The sequence below is a fragment of the Ovis aries genome, chromosome 1, assembly GCF_016772045.2.
Source record: "Ovis aries strain OAR_USU_Benz2616 breed Rambouillet chromosome 1, ARS-UI_Ramb_v3.0, whole genome shotgun sequence".
Classification (NCBI taxonomy): Eukaryota; Metazoa; Chordata; class Mammalia; order Artiodactyla; family Bovidae; genus Ovis; species Ovis aries.
The window spans coordinates 25,584,437-25,600,210 of record NC_056054.1 but is presented as its reverse complement, the minus strand read 5'-3'; the positions used below and the strand labels follow the sequence as shown (position 1 = coordinate 25,600,210).

General features: G+C 37.8%; 1 protein-coding gene across 6 annotated transcripts in view; it reads right to left on the bottom strand.

Moving 5' to 3' along the window:
* C1H1orf185 (chromosome 1 C1orf185 homolog) overlaps positions 1-15,774 on the bottom strand; it is a 187,165-nt gene that overhangs the window by 26,910 nt on the left and 144,481 nt on the right. For all 6 annotated transcript variants that reach the window (XM_060408847.1, XM_060408849.1, XM_060408855.1 and 3 more), the window contains one exon: positions 13,563-13,698. In XM_060408847.1, the coding sequence (XP_060264830.1) occupies positions 13,563-13,698 (136 nt within the window). The remainder of the gene's footprint in view (positions 1-13,562; positions 13,699-15,774) is intronic.

Below are 15,774 nucleotides of genomic sequence, written 5' to 3'. Positions count from 1 at the left end.
GAATCCTAAAAATTTGTATTAAGTGAAAGCCATATGTAAAAGGTGTATATTATACAACTCCATTTGCATGAAATCCAGACATAGATTAAAACTAAACTTTGCTGATAAAAATCAGAAAGTGCTTGCATGGAATGGTTAGAAGAGCTGACTGGAATGGGACATATGGTAACTGTTTCAGGTGATAAAAATATTCTGTATCTTGTTTTTAGTGTTGTTTAAATGCATAATGGAGAAGGCAATGGCACCCCACTCCAATAGTCTTGCCTGGAAAATCCCATGGATGGAGAAGCCTACAATAGTGGAAAATCTAAGGTCTTGCATTCTATTGCAGGTAATTATACATCAACAAATATTTTAAAAATCATATCAAATTTGACTTCCGTGGTATTCTTCCCCCCAAATCCATAACTCTAGTATAATAATGAGCAAAATATCAGATAAATCCAAATTGAGGAACACTGTAAAAAATACACAAAAATTTATAAAGCTCAGATAAAAGAAGGAAAGATGTAGATATAGTCAGAGTGGAAGAAATTAGAGACAAATGCAGTGTGTTATCCTGGATGAGGTCTTGAAGGAGCAAAAGGAAATTCATGTAAAAGCTGGTGAAACCCAAATAAAAGTCTGGAGCTTGGTTACTAGTGATGTATCAATGTTGGTTTCTTCAGTTCAGTTCAGTTCCGTTGCTCAGTCATGTCAAACTCCTTGAGACCCCATGGACTGCAACATGCCAGGCTTCCCTGTCTATCACCAACTCCCAGAGCCTACTCAAATTCATGTCCATCACATTGGTTTCTTAGTTTTGACAAAAATATCATGGCAAAAATATTTTTAACATCAGGGGGAAATAGGTAAAGTACAAGACTATTCTATACTGAATTACTTTTGTCACTTTCCTATAAATCGAAAACCATTCCAAAATACTTTACTTAAAAACCATATCATAAAGACATAAAAAATGTTTTCCAATAATAAAGACTAGTATAGGCCAGGAAAGGATTGGACTGGGAGTTTAGAATTAGCAGATGCAAACTGGTATATACAGAATGGATAAACAGTAAAGTCCTACTGTATAGCACAAGAAACTATGCTCAATATCCTGTGATAAACCATAATGGAAAAGAATATGAAAAAGAATGTGTATACACACACACACACACACACACACACACACACATACATATGTATAACTGAGCCATTTTGATGTACAGTAGTAATAAATATAACACTGTAATTCAACTATACTTCAATGAAAAATGAACTTTAAAAAAAGCTAGTATAAGATGCGCAAGATTTTAAAGCTTTATTTAAAGATATTAAAACCAGTTTTTCTCAAATTGATCTAAAATTGCACTACAATGTATGGCAAAACCAATACAGTATTGTAAAGTAAAATAAAGTAAAAATAAAAATTAAAAATAAAATAAAATAAAATTGCACTACAGTTTCCCTCAAAATCCCAAAAGAATATTAGTAAGTGCTACTAGGCAGTTGAGCAAACATAAGAGAAAAAGTGAAATTGGGTTGCTATTTATACCAAACACGGAAATAAATTCTAGATTGGTTAAAGATCTATGTAGTCAAAACTATAAAACTCTTAGATGACAATACAGAAGAGTATCTTTATGACTCTGCAGTAGGGAAAGAAATAAATAATAAAGGAAAGGGTTGAGAAATTAGTTTACATTAAAAGTTAAAGAATTTTTTGTTCATCAAAACACCACCATAAAATAGTGAAAACACAAACAGAATCAGACTCATAGAAATAAACTTATGGCTACCAAAGGGGAAAAGTTGAGGGGATAGGGAGGAGGGATAAATTAAGAGTATGGGATTGGAGACTGGTGTGGAGATCACAAAGGTGGGAAGCCTTGGTGGGGGGTGGGGAGCGTCCTAAGATGGCAGAAGAATAGGATGGGGAGACCGCTGGTGGAGGACACCAGGCACCCAGAAAGGCAGCCCATTGTCTTCAAAAGATGTTTTATCATTGGTGCAGTATGGATGGAGAAGTCTTGAGGCTACTGTAAGAATAAGACTGAAAGCCAGAGGCAGGAGGCTTAAATCCAAAACTTGAGAACACCAGAAAACTGACTCCAGGGAACATTAATCAACAAGAACTCATCCAAAAGCCTCCATACCTACACTGAAACCAAGCTCCACCCAAAAGCCAACAAGTTTCAGAGCAAGACATACCAAACTAATTCTTGAACAATGCAGGAACATAACCCTACTCATTAAAATACAGATGGCCAAAAGTCACACCAAACTCAGTCACCTCAAAACTCACTACTGGATACTTCATTGCACTCCAGAGAGAACAGATCCAGCACCACCCACCAGAACACTGACACAAACTTCCCTAACCAGAAAACCTTGACAAGCCACTCATCCAACCCCACCCACAGGGAGGAACCTCCACAGTAAAAAGGAACCACAAACTTCCAGCATACAGAAAGGCCACCCCAACCACAGCAATCTAAACAAGATGAAAAGGCAGAGAAATACTCAGCAGGTAAAGCAACATGATAAATGCCCACCAAACCAAACAAAAGAGGAGGAGATAGGGAGCTAACCTGAAAAAGAATTCAGAATAATGATAGTAAAAATGATCCAAAATCTTGAAAACAAAATGGAGTTACAGATAAATAGTCTGGAGATTATACAGAGTGAAGTAAGCCAGAAAGAAAAACACCAATATAGTATACTAATGCATATATATGGAATTTAGAAAGATGGTAATGATAACCCTGTATGCGAGACAGCAAAAGAGACATAGATGTATAGAACAGTCTTTTGGATTCTGTGGGAGAGGGAGAGGGTGGGATGATTTGGGAGAATGGCATTGAGACATGTATAATATCATACATGAAACAAACTGCCAGTCCACGCTCGATGCATGATACTAGATGCTTGGGACTGGTGCACTGGGACGACCCAGAGGAGGGAGGGGGGTTCAGGATGGGGAACACGTGTATACCTGTGGCAGATTCATGTTGATGTATGGCAAAACCAATACAATATTGTAAAGTAATTAACCTCCAATTAAAATAAATAAATTTATATTGAAAAAATAGTCTGGAGACAAGGATTGAGAAGATGCAAGAAATGTTTAACAAGGACCTAGAAGAAATAAAAAAGAGATAATGAATAATGCAATAACTGAGATCAAAAACACTCTGGAGGGAACCAACAGTAATAACTGAGGCAGAAGATAGGATAAGTGAGGTGGAAGAAAGAATGGTGGAAATAAATGAAGCAGAGAGGAAAAAAAAAAAGAAGAATTAAAAGAAATGAGGACAACCTCAGAGACCTCTGGGACAAGGCCCCAACATTTGAATCATATTAGTCCCAGAAGAAGAAGACAGAAAGAAAGGACATGAGAAAATACTTGAGGAGATAATAGTTGAAAAATTCCCTAAAATGGCAAAGGAAATAGTCACCCAAGTCCAAGAAACCCAGCAAGTCCCAAACAGGATAAACTGAAGGCAAAACACCCCAAGAAACATACTAATCAAATTAATGAAGCTCAAATACAAAGACCAAATATTAACAGCAGCAAGGGAAAAACAACAAATAACACACAAGGGGATTCCCATAAGGATAACAGCTGATCTTTCAATAGAACTCATCAGGCCAGAAGGGAATGGCAGAACATACTTAAAGTGATGAAAGAGAAAAGACTACAACCCAGATTTCTGTACCCAGCAAGGATCTCATTAAAATGTGAAGGAGAAATCAAAAACTCTCAGTTCAGTTCAGTCACTCAGTCATGTCCGACTCTTTGAGACCCCATAAATCGCAGCACGCCAGGCCTCCCTGTCCATCACCAACTCCCGGAGTTCACTCAGACTCACGTCCATCGAGTCAGTGATCATCCAGTCATCTCATCCTCGGTCGTCCCCTTCTCCTACTTCCCCCAATCCCTCCCAGCATCAGAGTCTTTTCAATTGAGTCAACTCTTCGCATGAGGTGGCCAAAGTACTGGAGTTTCAGCTTTAGCGTCATTCCTTCCAAAGAACACCCAGGGCTGATCTCCTTCAGAATGGACTGGCTGGATCTCTTTGCAGTCCAAGGGACCCTCAAGAGTCTTCTCCAACACCACAGTTCAAAAGCATCAATTCTTCGGCGCTCAGCCTTCTTCACAGTCCAACTCTCACATCCATACATGACCACAGGGAAAACCACAGCCTTGACTAGACGGACCTTAGTCAGCAAAGTAATGTCTCTGCTTTTGAATATGCTATCTAGGTTGGTCATAACTTTTCTTCCAAGGAGTAAGCGTCTTTTAATTTCATGGCTGCAGTCACCATCTGCAATGATTTTGGAGCCCCCCAAAATAAAGTCTGACACTGTTTCCACTGTTTCCCCATCTATTTTCCATGAAGTGATGGGACCAGAGCCATGATCTTCATTTTCTGAATGTTGAGCTTTAAGCCAACTTTTTCACTCCCCACTTTCACTTTCATCAAAAGGCTTTTAAGCTATCCCACGTTGAAGGTCAGGATGGGCGGTGGTGAGGAGAACCCTTCATCCAAGGTAAGGAGCAGCCGCTGCAATTTGCTGGAGCAGCCGTGAAGAGATACCCCATGCCCAAGGTAAGAGAAACCCAAGTAAGATGGTAGGTGTTGCAAGAGAGCATCAGAGGGCAGACACACTGAAGCCACACTCACAGAAAACTAGTCAATCTAATCACACTAGAACCACAGCCTTGTCTAACTCAATGAAACTAAGCCGTGCCTGCGGGGCAACCCAAGATGGGCAGGTCCTGCTGGAGAGGTCTGACAGAATGTGGTCCACTGGAGAAGGGAATAGCAAACCACTTCAGTATTCTTGCCTTGAGAACCCCATGAACAGTATGAAAAGGCAAAATGATAGGACACTGAAAGAGGAACTCCCCAGGTCAGTAGGTGCCCAATACGCTACTGGAGATCAGTGGAGAAATAACTCCAGAAAGAATGCAAAACTGCTAGACCACTCAGGTATGACCTAAATCAAATTCCTTATGATTATACAGTGGAAGTGAGAAATAGATTTAAGGGCCTAGATCTGATAGATAGAGTGCGTGATGAACTATGGACAGAGGTTCGTGATATTGTACGGGAGACAGAGATCAAGACCATCCCCATGGAAAAGAAATGCAAAAAAGCAAAATGGCTGTCTGGGGAGGCCTTACAAATAGCTGCGAAAAGAAGAGAGGTGAAAAGCAAAGGAGAAAAAGAAAGATATAAGCATCTGGATGCAGAGTGCCAAAGAATAGCAAGAAGAGATAAGAAAGCTTTCTTCAGTGATAAATGCAAAGAAATAGAGGAAAACAACAGAATGGGAAAGACTAGAGATCTCCTCGATAAAGGACAGAAATGGTATGGACCTAACAGAAGCAGAGGATATTAAGAAGAGGTGGCAAGAATACATAGAAGAACTGTACAAAAAGATCTTCATGACCCAGATAATCACGATGGTATGATCACTCATCTAGGGCCAGACATCCTGGAATGTGAAGTCAAGTGGGCCTTGGAAAGCATCACTACGAACAAACCTAATGGAGGTGATGGAATTCCTATTGAGCTATTTCAAATCCTGAAAGATGATGCTGTGAAAGTGCTGCACTCAATATGCCAGCAAATTTGGAAAACTCACCAGTGGCCACAGGACTGGAAAAGGTCAGTTTTCATTCCAATTCCAAAGAAAGGCAATGCCAAAGAATGCTCAAACTACTGCACAATTGCACTCATCTCACATGGTAGTAAAGTAATGCTCAAAATTCTCCAAGCCAGACTTCAGCAATATGTGAACCTTGAACTTCCAGATGTTCAAGCTGGTTTTAGAAAAGGCAGAGGAAGCAGAGATCAAATTGCCAACATCCGCTGGATCATGGAAAAAGCAAGAGAGTTCCAGAAAAACATCTCTTTCTGCTTTCTTGACTATGCCAAAGCCTTTGACTGTGTGGATCATAATAAACTGTGGAAAATTCTGAAAGAGATGGGAATACCAGACCACCTGACCTGCCTCTTGAGAAATCTGTATGCAGGTCAGGAAGCAACAGTTAGAACTGGACATGGAACAACAGACTGGTTCCAAATAGGAAAAGGAGTATGTCAAGGCTGTATATTGTCACTCTGCTTATTTAACTTATATGCAGAGTACATCATGAGAAACGCTGGGCTGGAAGAAACACAAGCTGGAATCAAGATTGCTGGGAGAAATAGCAATAATCTCAAAAGATTTACAGATAAACAAAAGCTGAGGGGAATTCAGCACCACCAAACCAGCTCTCCAGCAAATGCTAAATGATCTTCTCTAAACTGGAAATACAGAAAAGGTGTATAAACTTGAACCCAAGACAACAAAGCAAATGGCAACAAGATCATACTTATCAATAATTACCTTAAATGTAAATTGGTTGAATGCCCCAACCAAAAGACAATGATTGGCTAATGGACACCAAAATGAGATCCTTATATATGCTGTCTACAAGAGACCCACCTCAAACCAAGGGACACATACAGACTGAAAGTAAAGGGCTGGAAAAAGATATTTCATGCAAATGGAGACCAAAAGAAAACAAGAGTATCAATACTCATATCAAATAAAATAGACTTTGAAATAAAAGCTGTAAAGAGAGACAAAGAAGGACACTACATAGTGATTAAAGGATCAATCCAAGAAGAAGATTAACAATTATTAATATATATGCACCCAGTATAGGAGCACTGCAATATGTAAGGCAAATGCTAACAAGTGTGAAAGGGGAAACTAACAGTAACACAATAATAGTGGGAGACTGTAATACCCCACTCACACCTCTGGATAGATCAATTAAACAGAAAATTAGCAAGGAAACACAAACTTTAAATGATACAATGGATCAGTTAGACCTAATTGATATCTATAGGACATTTCATGTCAAAACAATGAACTTCACCTTTTTCTCAAGTGGACATGGAACCTTTTCTAGGATAGATCACATCCTGGGCCATAAATCTAGCCTTGGTAAATTAAAAAAAAATTAAAATCATTCCAAGCATCTTTTCTGATAACAATGCAGTAAGATTAGATGTCAATTACAGGAGAAAAACTATTAAAAATTCCAACATATGGAGGCTGACCATCATGCTGCTGAATAACCAACAAATCACAGAAGAAATCAAAAAAGAAATCCAAATATGCATAGAAATGAATGAAAATGAAAACACAACAACCCAAAAGCTATGGGACACTATAAAAGCAGTGATAAGGGGAAGGTTCATAGCAATATAAGCCCACCTCAAGAAACAAGAAAAAAGTCAAATAAACAACCTAACTCTACACCTAAAGCAACTTGAAAAGGAAGACATGAAGCACCTCAGGGTTAGTAGAAGGAAAGAAATCTTAAAAATTAGGGCAGAAACAAATGCAAAAGAAACAAAAGAGACCATAGCAAAAACCAACAAAGCCAAAAGCTGGCTCTTTGAGAAGATAAATAAAACTGACACACCATTAGCCAGACTCATCAAGAAACAAAGGGAGAAAAATCAAATCAACAAAATTAGAAATGAAAATGGATAGATCACGACAACACAGAAATACAACGGATCATAAGAGACTACTATCAGCAACTCTATGCCAATAAAACAAACAACTTAGAAGAAATGGACAAACTCTTAGAAAAGTACAACTTTCCAAAACTGAACCAGGAAGAAATGGAAAACCTTAACAGACTTATCACAAACACAGAAATTGAAACTGTAATCAGAAATCTTCCAGCAAACAAAAGCCCAGGCCAGATGGCTTCACAGCTGAATTCTACCAAAAATTTAGCGAAGAGCTAACACCTATCCTAATCAAACTCCTCCAGAAAATTGCAGAGGAAAGTAAACTTCCAAATTCATTCTATGAGGCCACCATCACCCTAATACCAAAACCTGACAAAGATGCCACAAAAAAAGAAAACTACAGGCCAATATCACTGATGAACATAGATGCAAAAATCCTTAACAAAATTCTAGCAAACAGAATCCAACAACATATTAAAAAAATCATACATCATGACCAAGTGGGCTTTATCCCAGGGATGCAAGGATTCTTCAATATCTGCAAATCAAGCAACGTTATACACCACATTAACAAACTGAAAAATAAAAACCATATGATTATATTGATAGATGCAGAGAAAGCCTTTGAGATAATTCAACATCCATTTATGATTAAAAATCCTCCAGAAAGCAGGCATAGAAGGAACATACCTCAACATAATAAAAGCTATTTCTGACAAACCCACAGCAAACATTATCCTCAATGGTGAAAAATTGAAAGAATTTCCCCTAAAGTCAGGAACAAGACAAGGGTGCTCATTCTCACCACTACTATTCAGCATAGTTTTGGAAGTTTTGGCCACAGCAATCAGAGCAGAAAGAGAAATAAAAAGGAATCCAGATTGGAAAAGAAGTAGTAAAACTCTCACTGTTTGCAGATGACATGATCCTCTACATAGAAAACCCTAAAGACTCCACCAGAAAATTACTAGAGCTAATGAATGAATATAGTAAAGTTGCAGGATATAAAATCAACACACAGAAATCCCTTGAATTCCTACCCACACTAACAATGGAAAAACAGAAAGAGAAATTAAGGAAACAATTCCATTCACCATTGCAACGAAAAGAATAAAATACTTAAGAATATATCTACCTAAAGAAACAAAAGACCTATATATTGGAGAAGGTGAAAGAAACAAAAGACCTATATATAGAAAACTATAAAACACTGGTTAAAGAAATCAAAGAGGACACAAATAGATGGAGAAATATACCATGTTCATGGATTGGAAGAATCAATATAGTGAAAATGAGTATACTACCCAAAGCAATCTAAAGATTCAATGCAATCCCTATCAAGCTACCAACGGTATTTTTCACAGAACTAGAACAAATAATTTCACAATTTGTATGGAAATCCAAAAAACCTTGAACAGCCAAAGCAATCTTGAGAAAGAAGAATGGAACTGGAGGAATCAACCTGCCTGACTTCAGACTATACTACAAGGCCACAGCCATCAAGACAGTACGGTACTGGCACAAAGACAGAAATATAAATCAGTGGAACAAATTAGAAAGCCCAGAGATAAATCCATGTACCTATGGACACCTTATCTTTGACAAAGGAGGCAAGAATATACAGTGGAGAAAAGACCATCTCTTTAACAAGTGGTGCTGGGAAAACTGGTCAACCATTTGTAAAAGAATGAAACTAGAACACTTTCTAACACCCCACACAAAAATAAACTCAAAATAAACTCAAAACTTTTAAAATTTCATAATAAAAAGATAAGCTAATAGAAAAAGGGGTCAAAAATTTGAACAGGCATTTTCCATAAGAGAAATTAGTAATGGCCAATGATCTTTAGAAAAGACAATTACTTCAGTTTTTAGCAGGAAAATACAAATTAACACTATAGTGAGATATCAAGAGAATGAGAAGACAGGACACAGGCTAGGTAAAAGTGTTTGGAAGAGACACATCTGATAGAAGATTGTTATTAAAAATGTGCAAAGAACCCCTAAAACAACAATAATAAACCCAACAACCCAATTAAAAAATGAGCAAAAGATCTGAACAGACACCTCACCAAAGAAGATATACAGATGACAAATAAACATATGAAAAGATTATTAGCACCATATATTAGGGAAATGAAAAATAAAAACAACAGAAACAATTATATGCCTATTCAGTTCAGTTCAGTAGCTCAGTTGTGTCTGACTGTTTGCGACCCCATAGACTGCAGCACACCAGGCCTCTCTGTCCATCACCAACTCCTGGAGGTTACTCAAACTCATGTCCATTGAGTTGGTGATGTCATTGAACCATCTCATCCTCTGTCATCCCCTTCTCCTGCCTTCAGTCTTTCCCAGCATCAGGGTCTTTTCAAATGAGTCAGCTCTTCACATCAGGTGGCCAAAGTATTGGAGTTTCAGCTTCAGCATCAGTCCTACCAATGAACACCCAGGACTGATCTCCTTTAGGATGGACTAGTTGGATCTCCTTGCAGTCCAAGGGACTCTCAAGTGTCTTCTCCAACACCACAGTTCAAAAGCATCAATTTTTCAGCACTCAGTTTTCTTTATACTCCAACTCTCACATCCATACATAACCACTGGAAAAACCATAGCCTTGACTAGATGGATTTTTGTTGGCAAAGCAATGTCTCTGCTTTTTAATATGCTGTCTAGGTTGGTCATAACTTTCCTTTCAAGAGTAAGCGTCTTTTAATTTCATGGCTGCAGTCACCAACTGCAGTGATTTTTGGAGCCCCCCAAAATAAAGTTTGTCCCTGTTTCCACTGTTTCCCCATCTATTTCCCATGAAGTGATGGGACCAAATGCCATGATCTTCATTTTCTGAATGTTGAGCTTTAAGCCAATTTTTTACTCTCCTCTTTCACTTTCATCAAGAGGCTCCTTAGTTCTTCTTCACTTTCTGCCATAAGGGTGGTGTCATCTGTGTGTCTGAGGTTATTGCTATTTCTCCCGGCAATCTTGATTCCAGCTGTACTTCATCCAGCCCAGTGTTTCTCATGATGTATTATGCATATAAGTTAAATAAGCAGAGTGACAATATACAGCCTTGACGTACTCCTTTTCCTATTTGGAACCAGTCTATTGTTCCATGTCCAGTTCTAAATATTGCTTCCTGACTGACATACAGGTTTCTCAAGAGGCCGGTCAGGTGGCCTGGTATTCCTATCTCTTTCAGAATTTTCCACAGTTGATTGTGATCCACACAGTCAAAGGCTTTGGCATAGTCAGTAAAGTAGAAATAGATGTTTTTCTGGAACTCTCTTGCGTTTTTGATGATCCAGCAGGAGTTGGCAATTTGATCTCTGGTTCCTCTGCCGTTTCTAAGACCAGCTTAAACATCTGGAAGTTCACAGTTCATGTATTGTTGAAGCCTGGCTTGGAGAATGTTGAGCACTACTTTGCTAGTGAGTGAGATGAGTGCAATTGTGCGGTAGTTTGAGCATTCTTTGGCATTGCCTTTCTTTGGAATTGGAATGAAAACTGACCTTTTCCAGTCCTGTGGCTACTGCTGAGTTTTCCAAATTTGCTGGCATATTGAGGGCCGCAATTTCACAGCATCATCTTTTAGGATTTGAAATAGCTCAGCTATATGTATATGCCTATTACAATGGTGAAAATTCAACACTAACACCAGTAAGTCCTGGTGAGGATGTAGAGCATCAGAAACTCTCATTCATTGCTCGTGGGGATGCAAAATGGTACAGCCACTTTGTCAGGCAGTTCAGTAGTTTCTCACAAAATTAAACACCTCTTACCAGTTAATCCAGCAATCATGTTACTCGGTAGTTACCGAAATAAGTTGAAAATATATGTCCACTCAAAAATTTGCACACTGAGTGTTGACAGCAGCTTTACTCATACTTGCTACAACTTGAAAGCAACCAAGATATCCTTCAGTAAGGGAGTGGATAAATAAATTGAGGTAGATCCATACATTCTAAGCTGAGAAAAGTCCATATAGTCAAAGCTATGGTTTTTCCTGTAGTCATATATGGATGCAAGAGCTGGGCCATAAAGAAGGCTGAGCACCAAAGAATTGATGTTTTCAGACTGTGGTGTTGGAGAAGACTCTTGAGAGTCTCTTGGACTGCAAGGAGATCAAACTTGTCAATCTTAAAGGAAATCAATCTTGAATATTCATTGAAAGACTGATGCTGAAGTGAAGCTCCAATACTTCTGGCCATCTGATGTGAAGAGCCAACTCACTGGATGCCAGAAAAGATTGAAGGCAGGAGGAGAAGGGAATGACAGAGGATGAGATGGTTAGATGGCATCACTGACTCAATGGAAATGAGTTTGAGTGAACTTAGGGAGATGGTGAAGGACAGGGAAACCTGATGTGCTACAGTCCATGGAGTTGCAAAGAGTTAGACACCATTGACCAACTGAACAACAACAGATCCATACAATGGAATATTAGTCACTGCCAAAAAGAAATGTGATATCAAGTCTTGAAAAGACAGAGAGCACTTTAAATACATATTAATAAGAAAAAGAAGCCTGAAAAGGCTACATTCTATATGATTCCAACTATACAACATTCTAGAAAAGGCAAAAACATGGAAACAGCTAAATGACCACTGGGTGGATGATCCTTCCTTTGAACAACATGGAACAAGACTTTTAGGGTAGTAAAACTATTGTGTGTGATGCTATTAATATAATGTTGCCCACATATCTCTCTCTGTCTGTCCCTATTTTTCTGTGTGTGTGTGTGTTTCTGTCTCTACATACATGTCAAAACCCATAGAATGTAGGATTCAAGAGTGAGTCCTAACAGACAGTGGACTCTGGGTGATGATGTCTCAATGTAGATTCATCAGTAGTAACAACTGTACCACACTGGCACAGGATGTTGATAGTAGAGGAGGCTGTACTTGTGTAGGGGTAAGGAGTATATGAGAATGCTATACTTTCTCCTTAGTTTTGTTGTGAGCCTAAAACCTCTTGGAAAAATAAAGTCAACTAAGAGAAAGCTATAGTGAGATACTATTACACACCCATCAGATTGTTAAAAACTCAGAAGCCTAAAAATATCAGTACTTGTTGATATGGAGCACCTAGCAATTTTGTATGCCCTAGGGGAACATATGTTGACAGAACTGCTTTGGAAAATAATTTGAATTTATCTAATAATATAAAACATGCACAAATCTCATGAGTCAGTGATTCCAAAGTTAGGTACATATTTTTTGGAAATTTCAAAAAAAAAAAAAACCCAGCTGAAAACAACTAAATGTTTATAACAAAAACTTGACATATTTATATAACAGAACACCACATTAAAAAAAAACACAATGAATAATCAGTATATGCACCAATCTGGATGAGGTTTAGAAGTACAACAGAAAAAGGAAGAATATATTAGACATAGAATCCAAAAACATTAATCAAACATTGTTTAGCTATACCATAGTTTTAAATTTCTACTGGCGTCTCCCTTGTTTTACTTTGTCCATACAACACTATTTTGATACCATATAACAGAAAGTTAATTATGCATCTGTCTTTTCCACTTGTACTACACTAGCACTTTGATGGTAGGGTTCATATCTTACCATAGGGAGGGCCAAGAGCTCAGAATGTAATGAAGCCTTAATAAATCCTTGTTAAACTGTATTTAATTTCAATTAGTTGGTTTTGATTAGATTTTTTGGTTATCTGAGTATCCTCTTATCTCCAAATCTCTTTCTTTTCATAGACTTAGCAATTTTGCTTTTCTTTTCTTACGCCTTTTATCTTCAAGCCTATAACAACTGCAATATGGGGAATACAGGTTCTCAGGCTAGAAATATAAGGAAACAACTACAGGAGACATTTTCACTTAGCCTTTCAATTTCCTATAATAGAAACCCTAACTAGTTTGGGTAATTTAAATTTAGCTCCATGTTACTGTCCCTCAAATTTAAAAACAATAGTGGATAATTAAAATAAAGATAACAATGCTAATGACATGGTGTCACAAGAAATTATTTGACAAGATTGCTATAAAATATTACACACTACCTGTGATTGGAATCTTCCAGTATGAAAATTACGAGAAATAAAAACACACTGAGGATGAGATTTAATCTTCGCCTTTGATGGTCTTTGTCTGCATTTCTCATCAACTGCTTTAAATTTAGAGTCTTGAAATATTTCTCTGAAAAATATTTTATAGAGAACATTAGTAAACATGAATTATAAAACAAAATAATTGTTTCTAACAGTTCTACATAAATGGTTTAAAATCAGAATATATTATTACATATTTACTTTCAAAATTGCAAATCAACTTATATATTCTCTTCTCATATGTTACTGATTTCACAACACTATTTTGTTCATAGAATATAAATTAAGCTACTTCATCACAGGGTTAATATTTCCAGTTTGAAGATCAACCATTAGTTTTTGATAATCTTCTCTCTCTGGCTGTGAGATAATCAACTTTAATGTCAGTTAGGCTTTTCATAGATCTGCCTTTAATGGCATAGGAAATTAAATGAATGAAACTCATTGGCCATTTTTATATTTAATAATATTGACAATAGATGGGGAAACAGTAGAAACAGTGTCAGACTTTATTTTTTTGGCCTCCAAAATCACTGCAGATGGTGATTGCAGCCATGAAATTAAAAGATGTTTACTCCTTCAAAGGAAAGTTATGACCAACCTAGATAGCATATTCAAAAGCTGAGACATTACTTTGCCAACAAAGGTCCATCTAGTCAAGGCTATGGGCTAATGGTTTTTCCAGTGATCATGTATGGATGTGAAAGTTGGACTGTGAAGAAAGCTGAGCACTGAAGAACTGATGCTTTTGAACTGTGGTGTTGAAGACTCTTGAGAGTCCCTTGGACTGCAAGGAGATCCAACTGGTCCATTCTAAAGGAGATCAGTCCTGGTTGTTCATTGGAAAGACTGAAGCTGAGGCTGAAACTCCAATACTTTGGCCACCTCATGCAAAGAGTTGACTCATTGGAGAAGACTGTGATGCTGGGAGGGATTGGGGGCAGGAGGAGAAGGGGACGACAGAGGATGAGATGGCTGGATGGTATCACCGACTCGAGGGACATGAGTTTGGGTGAACTCCAAGTGTTGGTGATGGACAGGGAGGCCTGGTGTGCTGCAATTCATGGGGTCGCAAAGAATCAGACACAACTAAGTGACTGAACTGAACTGAACTGGCAAAAAATAAGTAGAAGGAAACTGAATTGAAACTAATGACTTACAGGGGAAGAATACCTGGGATCTTTATGCATGCAGCCACATTATTTCTAAAATAATGAAATAGCAAGTAAAACTCCAGCTGACTGAAGACAGTTAAGTATAAAGGATTGTAGTTTCTAATAGTAATTCTAGATTTAATTAAAAATTTTTTTCCATTTCTTTTTTCTGAGGTACTAGAAATTTTCTAAATTAATTCAAGAGATCATATTATGTTACTTAATACAGTATTAACAATTAAAATCCATTCAATTATTGAATTCAATTTACTTAACAAATATATACTGAGTACTTACTATGTGCCAGGCATTATGCTGGGTGTTATATACAGTGGCAGGGGAGAAAAAGCACAGCCACTACCCTCATGGAACTGTCACTGTGCTCATGGAGCTTAAACACTAGCAACAAAGACAGATAGTAATAAAACAAACACAAGAAAATGAAAAAATTACAACTATGGAAAGTATTATCAAGGAAAACTACCTGCTACTCTGTGTGTCTATAAGAAAGGGAATTAACCTGATTAGAAAGGTCAGGGAAGGCTTTTCTGAGGAAGAAATGATTGGATTAGGCATCTGAAGAAATGGGAGCAGGTATTAGATAGAATGAGTGTAGGAGGGGAGATGTAGGAGTAAGAACATTCTAGTCAGAGAGAATATCAAGTACAAAGACCTAGTGGCCACATTAGGACAGTGTAGCAGAAGTACAGAAAGCAAGAGGGAAAGTGGGAAATGAAATTTGAGAATATGCACGGGGAGACCATGTGGGGCCTTAAAAGTCATATTGTTTTATCTTTATCCTAAAATCAATGGGATGGCCTTCACAGTGGGAATGGGGTGGAAGTAGGGTGATTTGATCAGATCTGCATTTGGAAAATATCTGGATGAAGTGTGGAGAAGAGATTAAATGATGTCAGTAGCGAAGGTAAAGGTCAGTTATAACTCCTACTGCAGGAGTCTATGTGGGGGATAAGGTGGTGGCAAAGATAATGGAGAGAAATGGATAGATT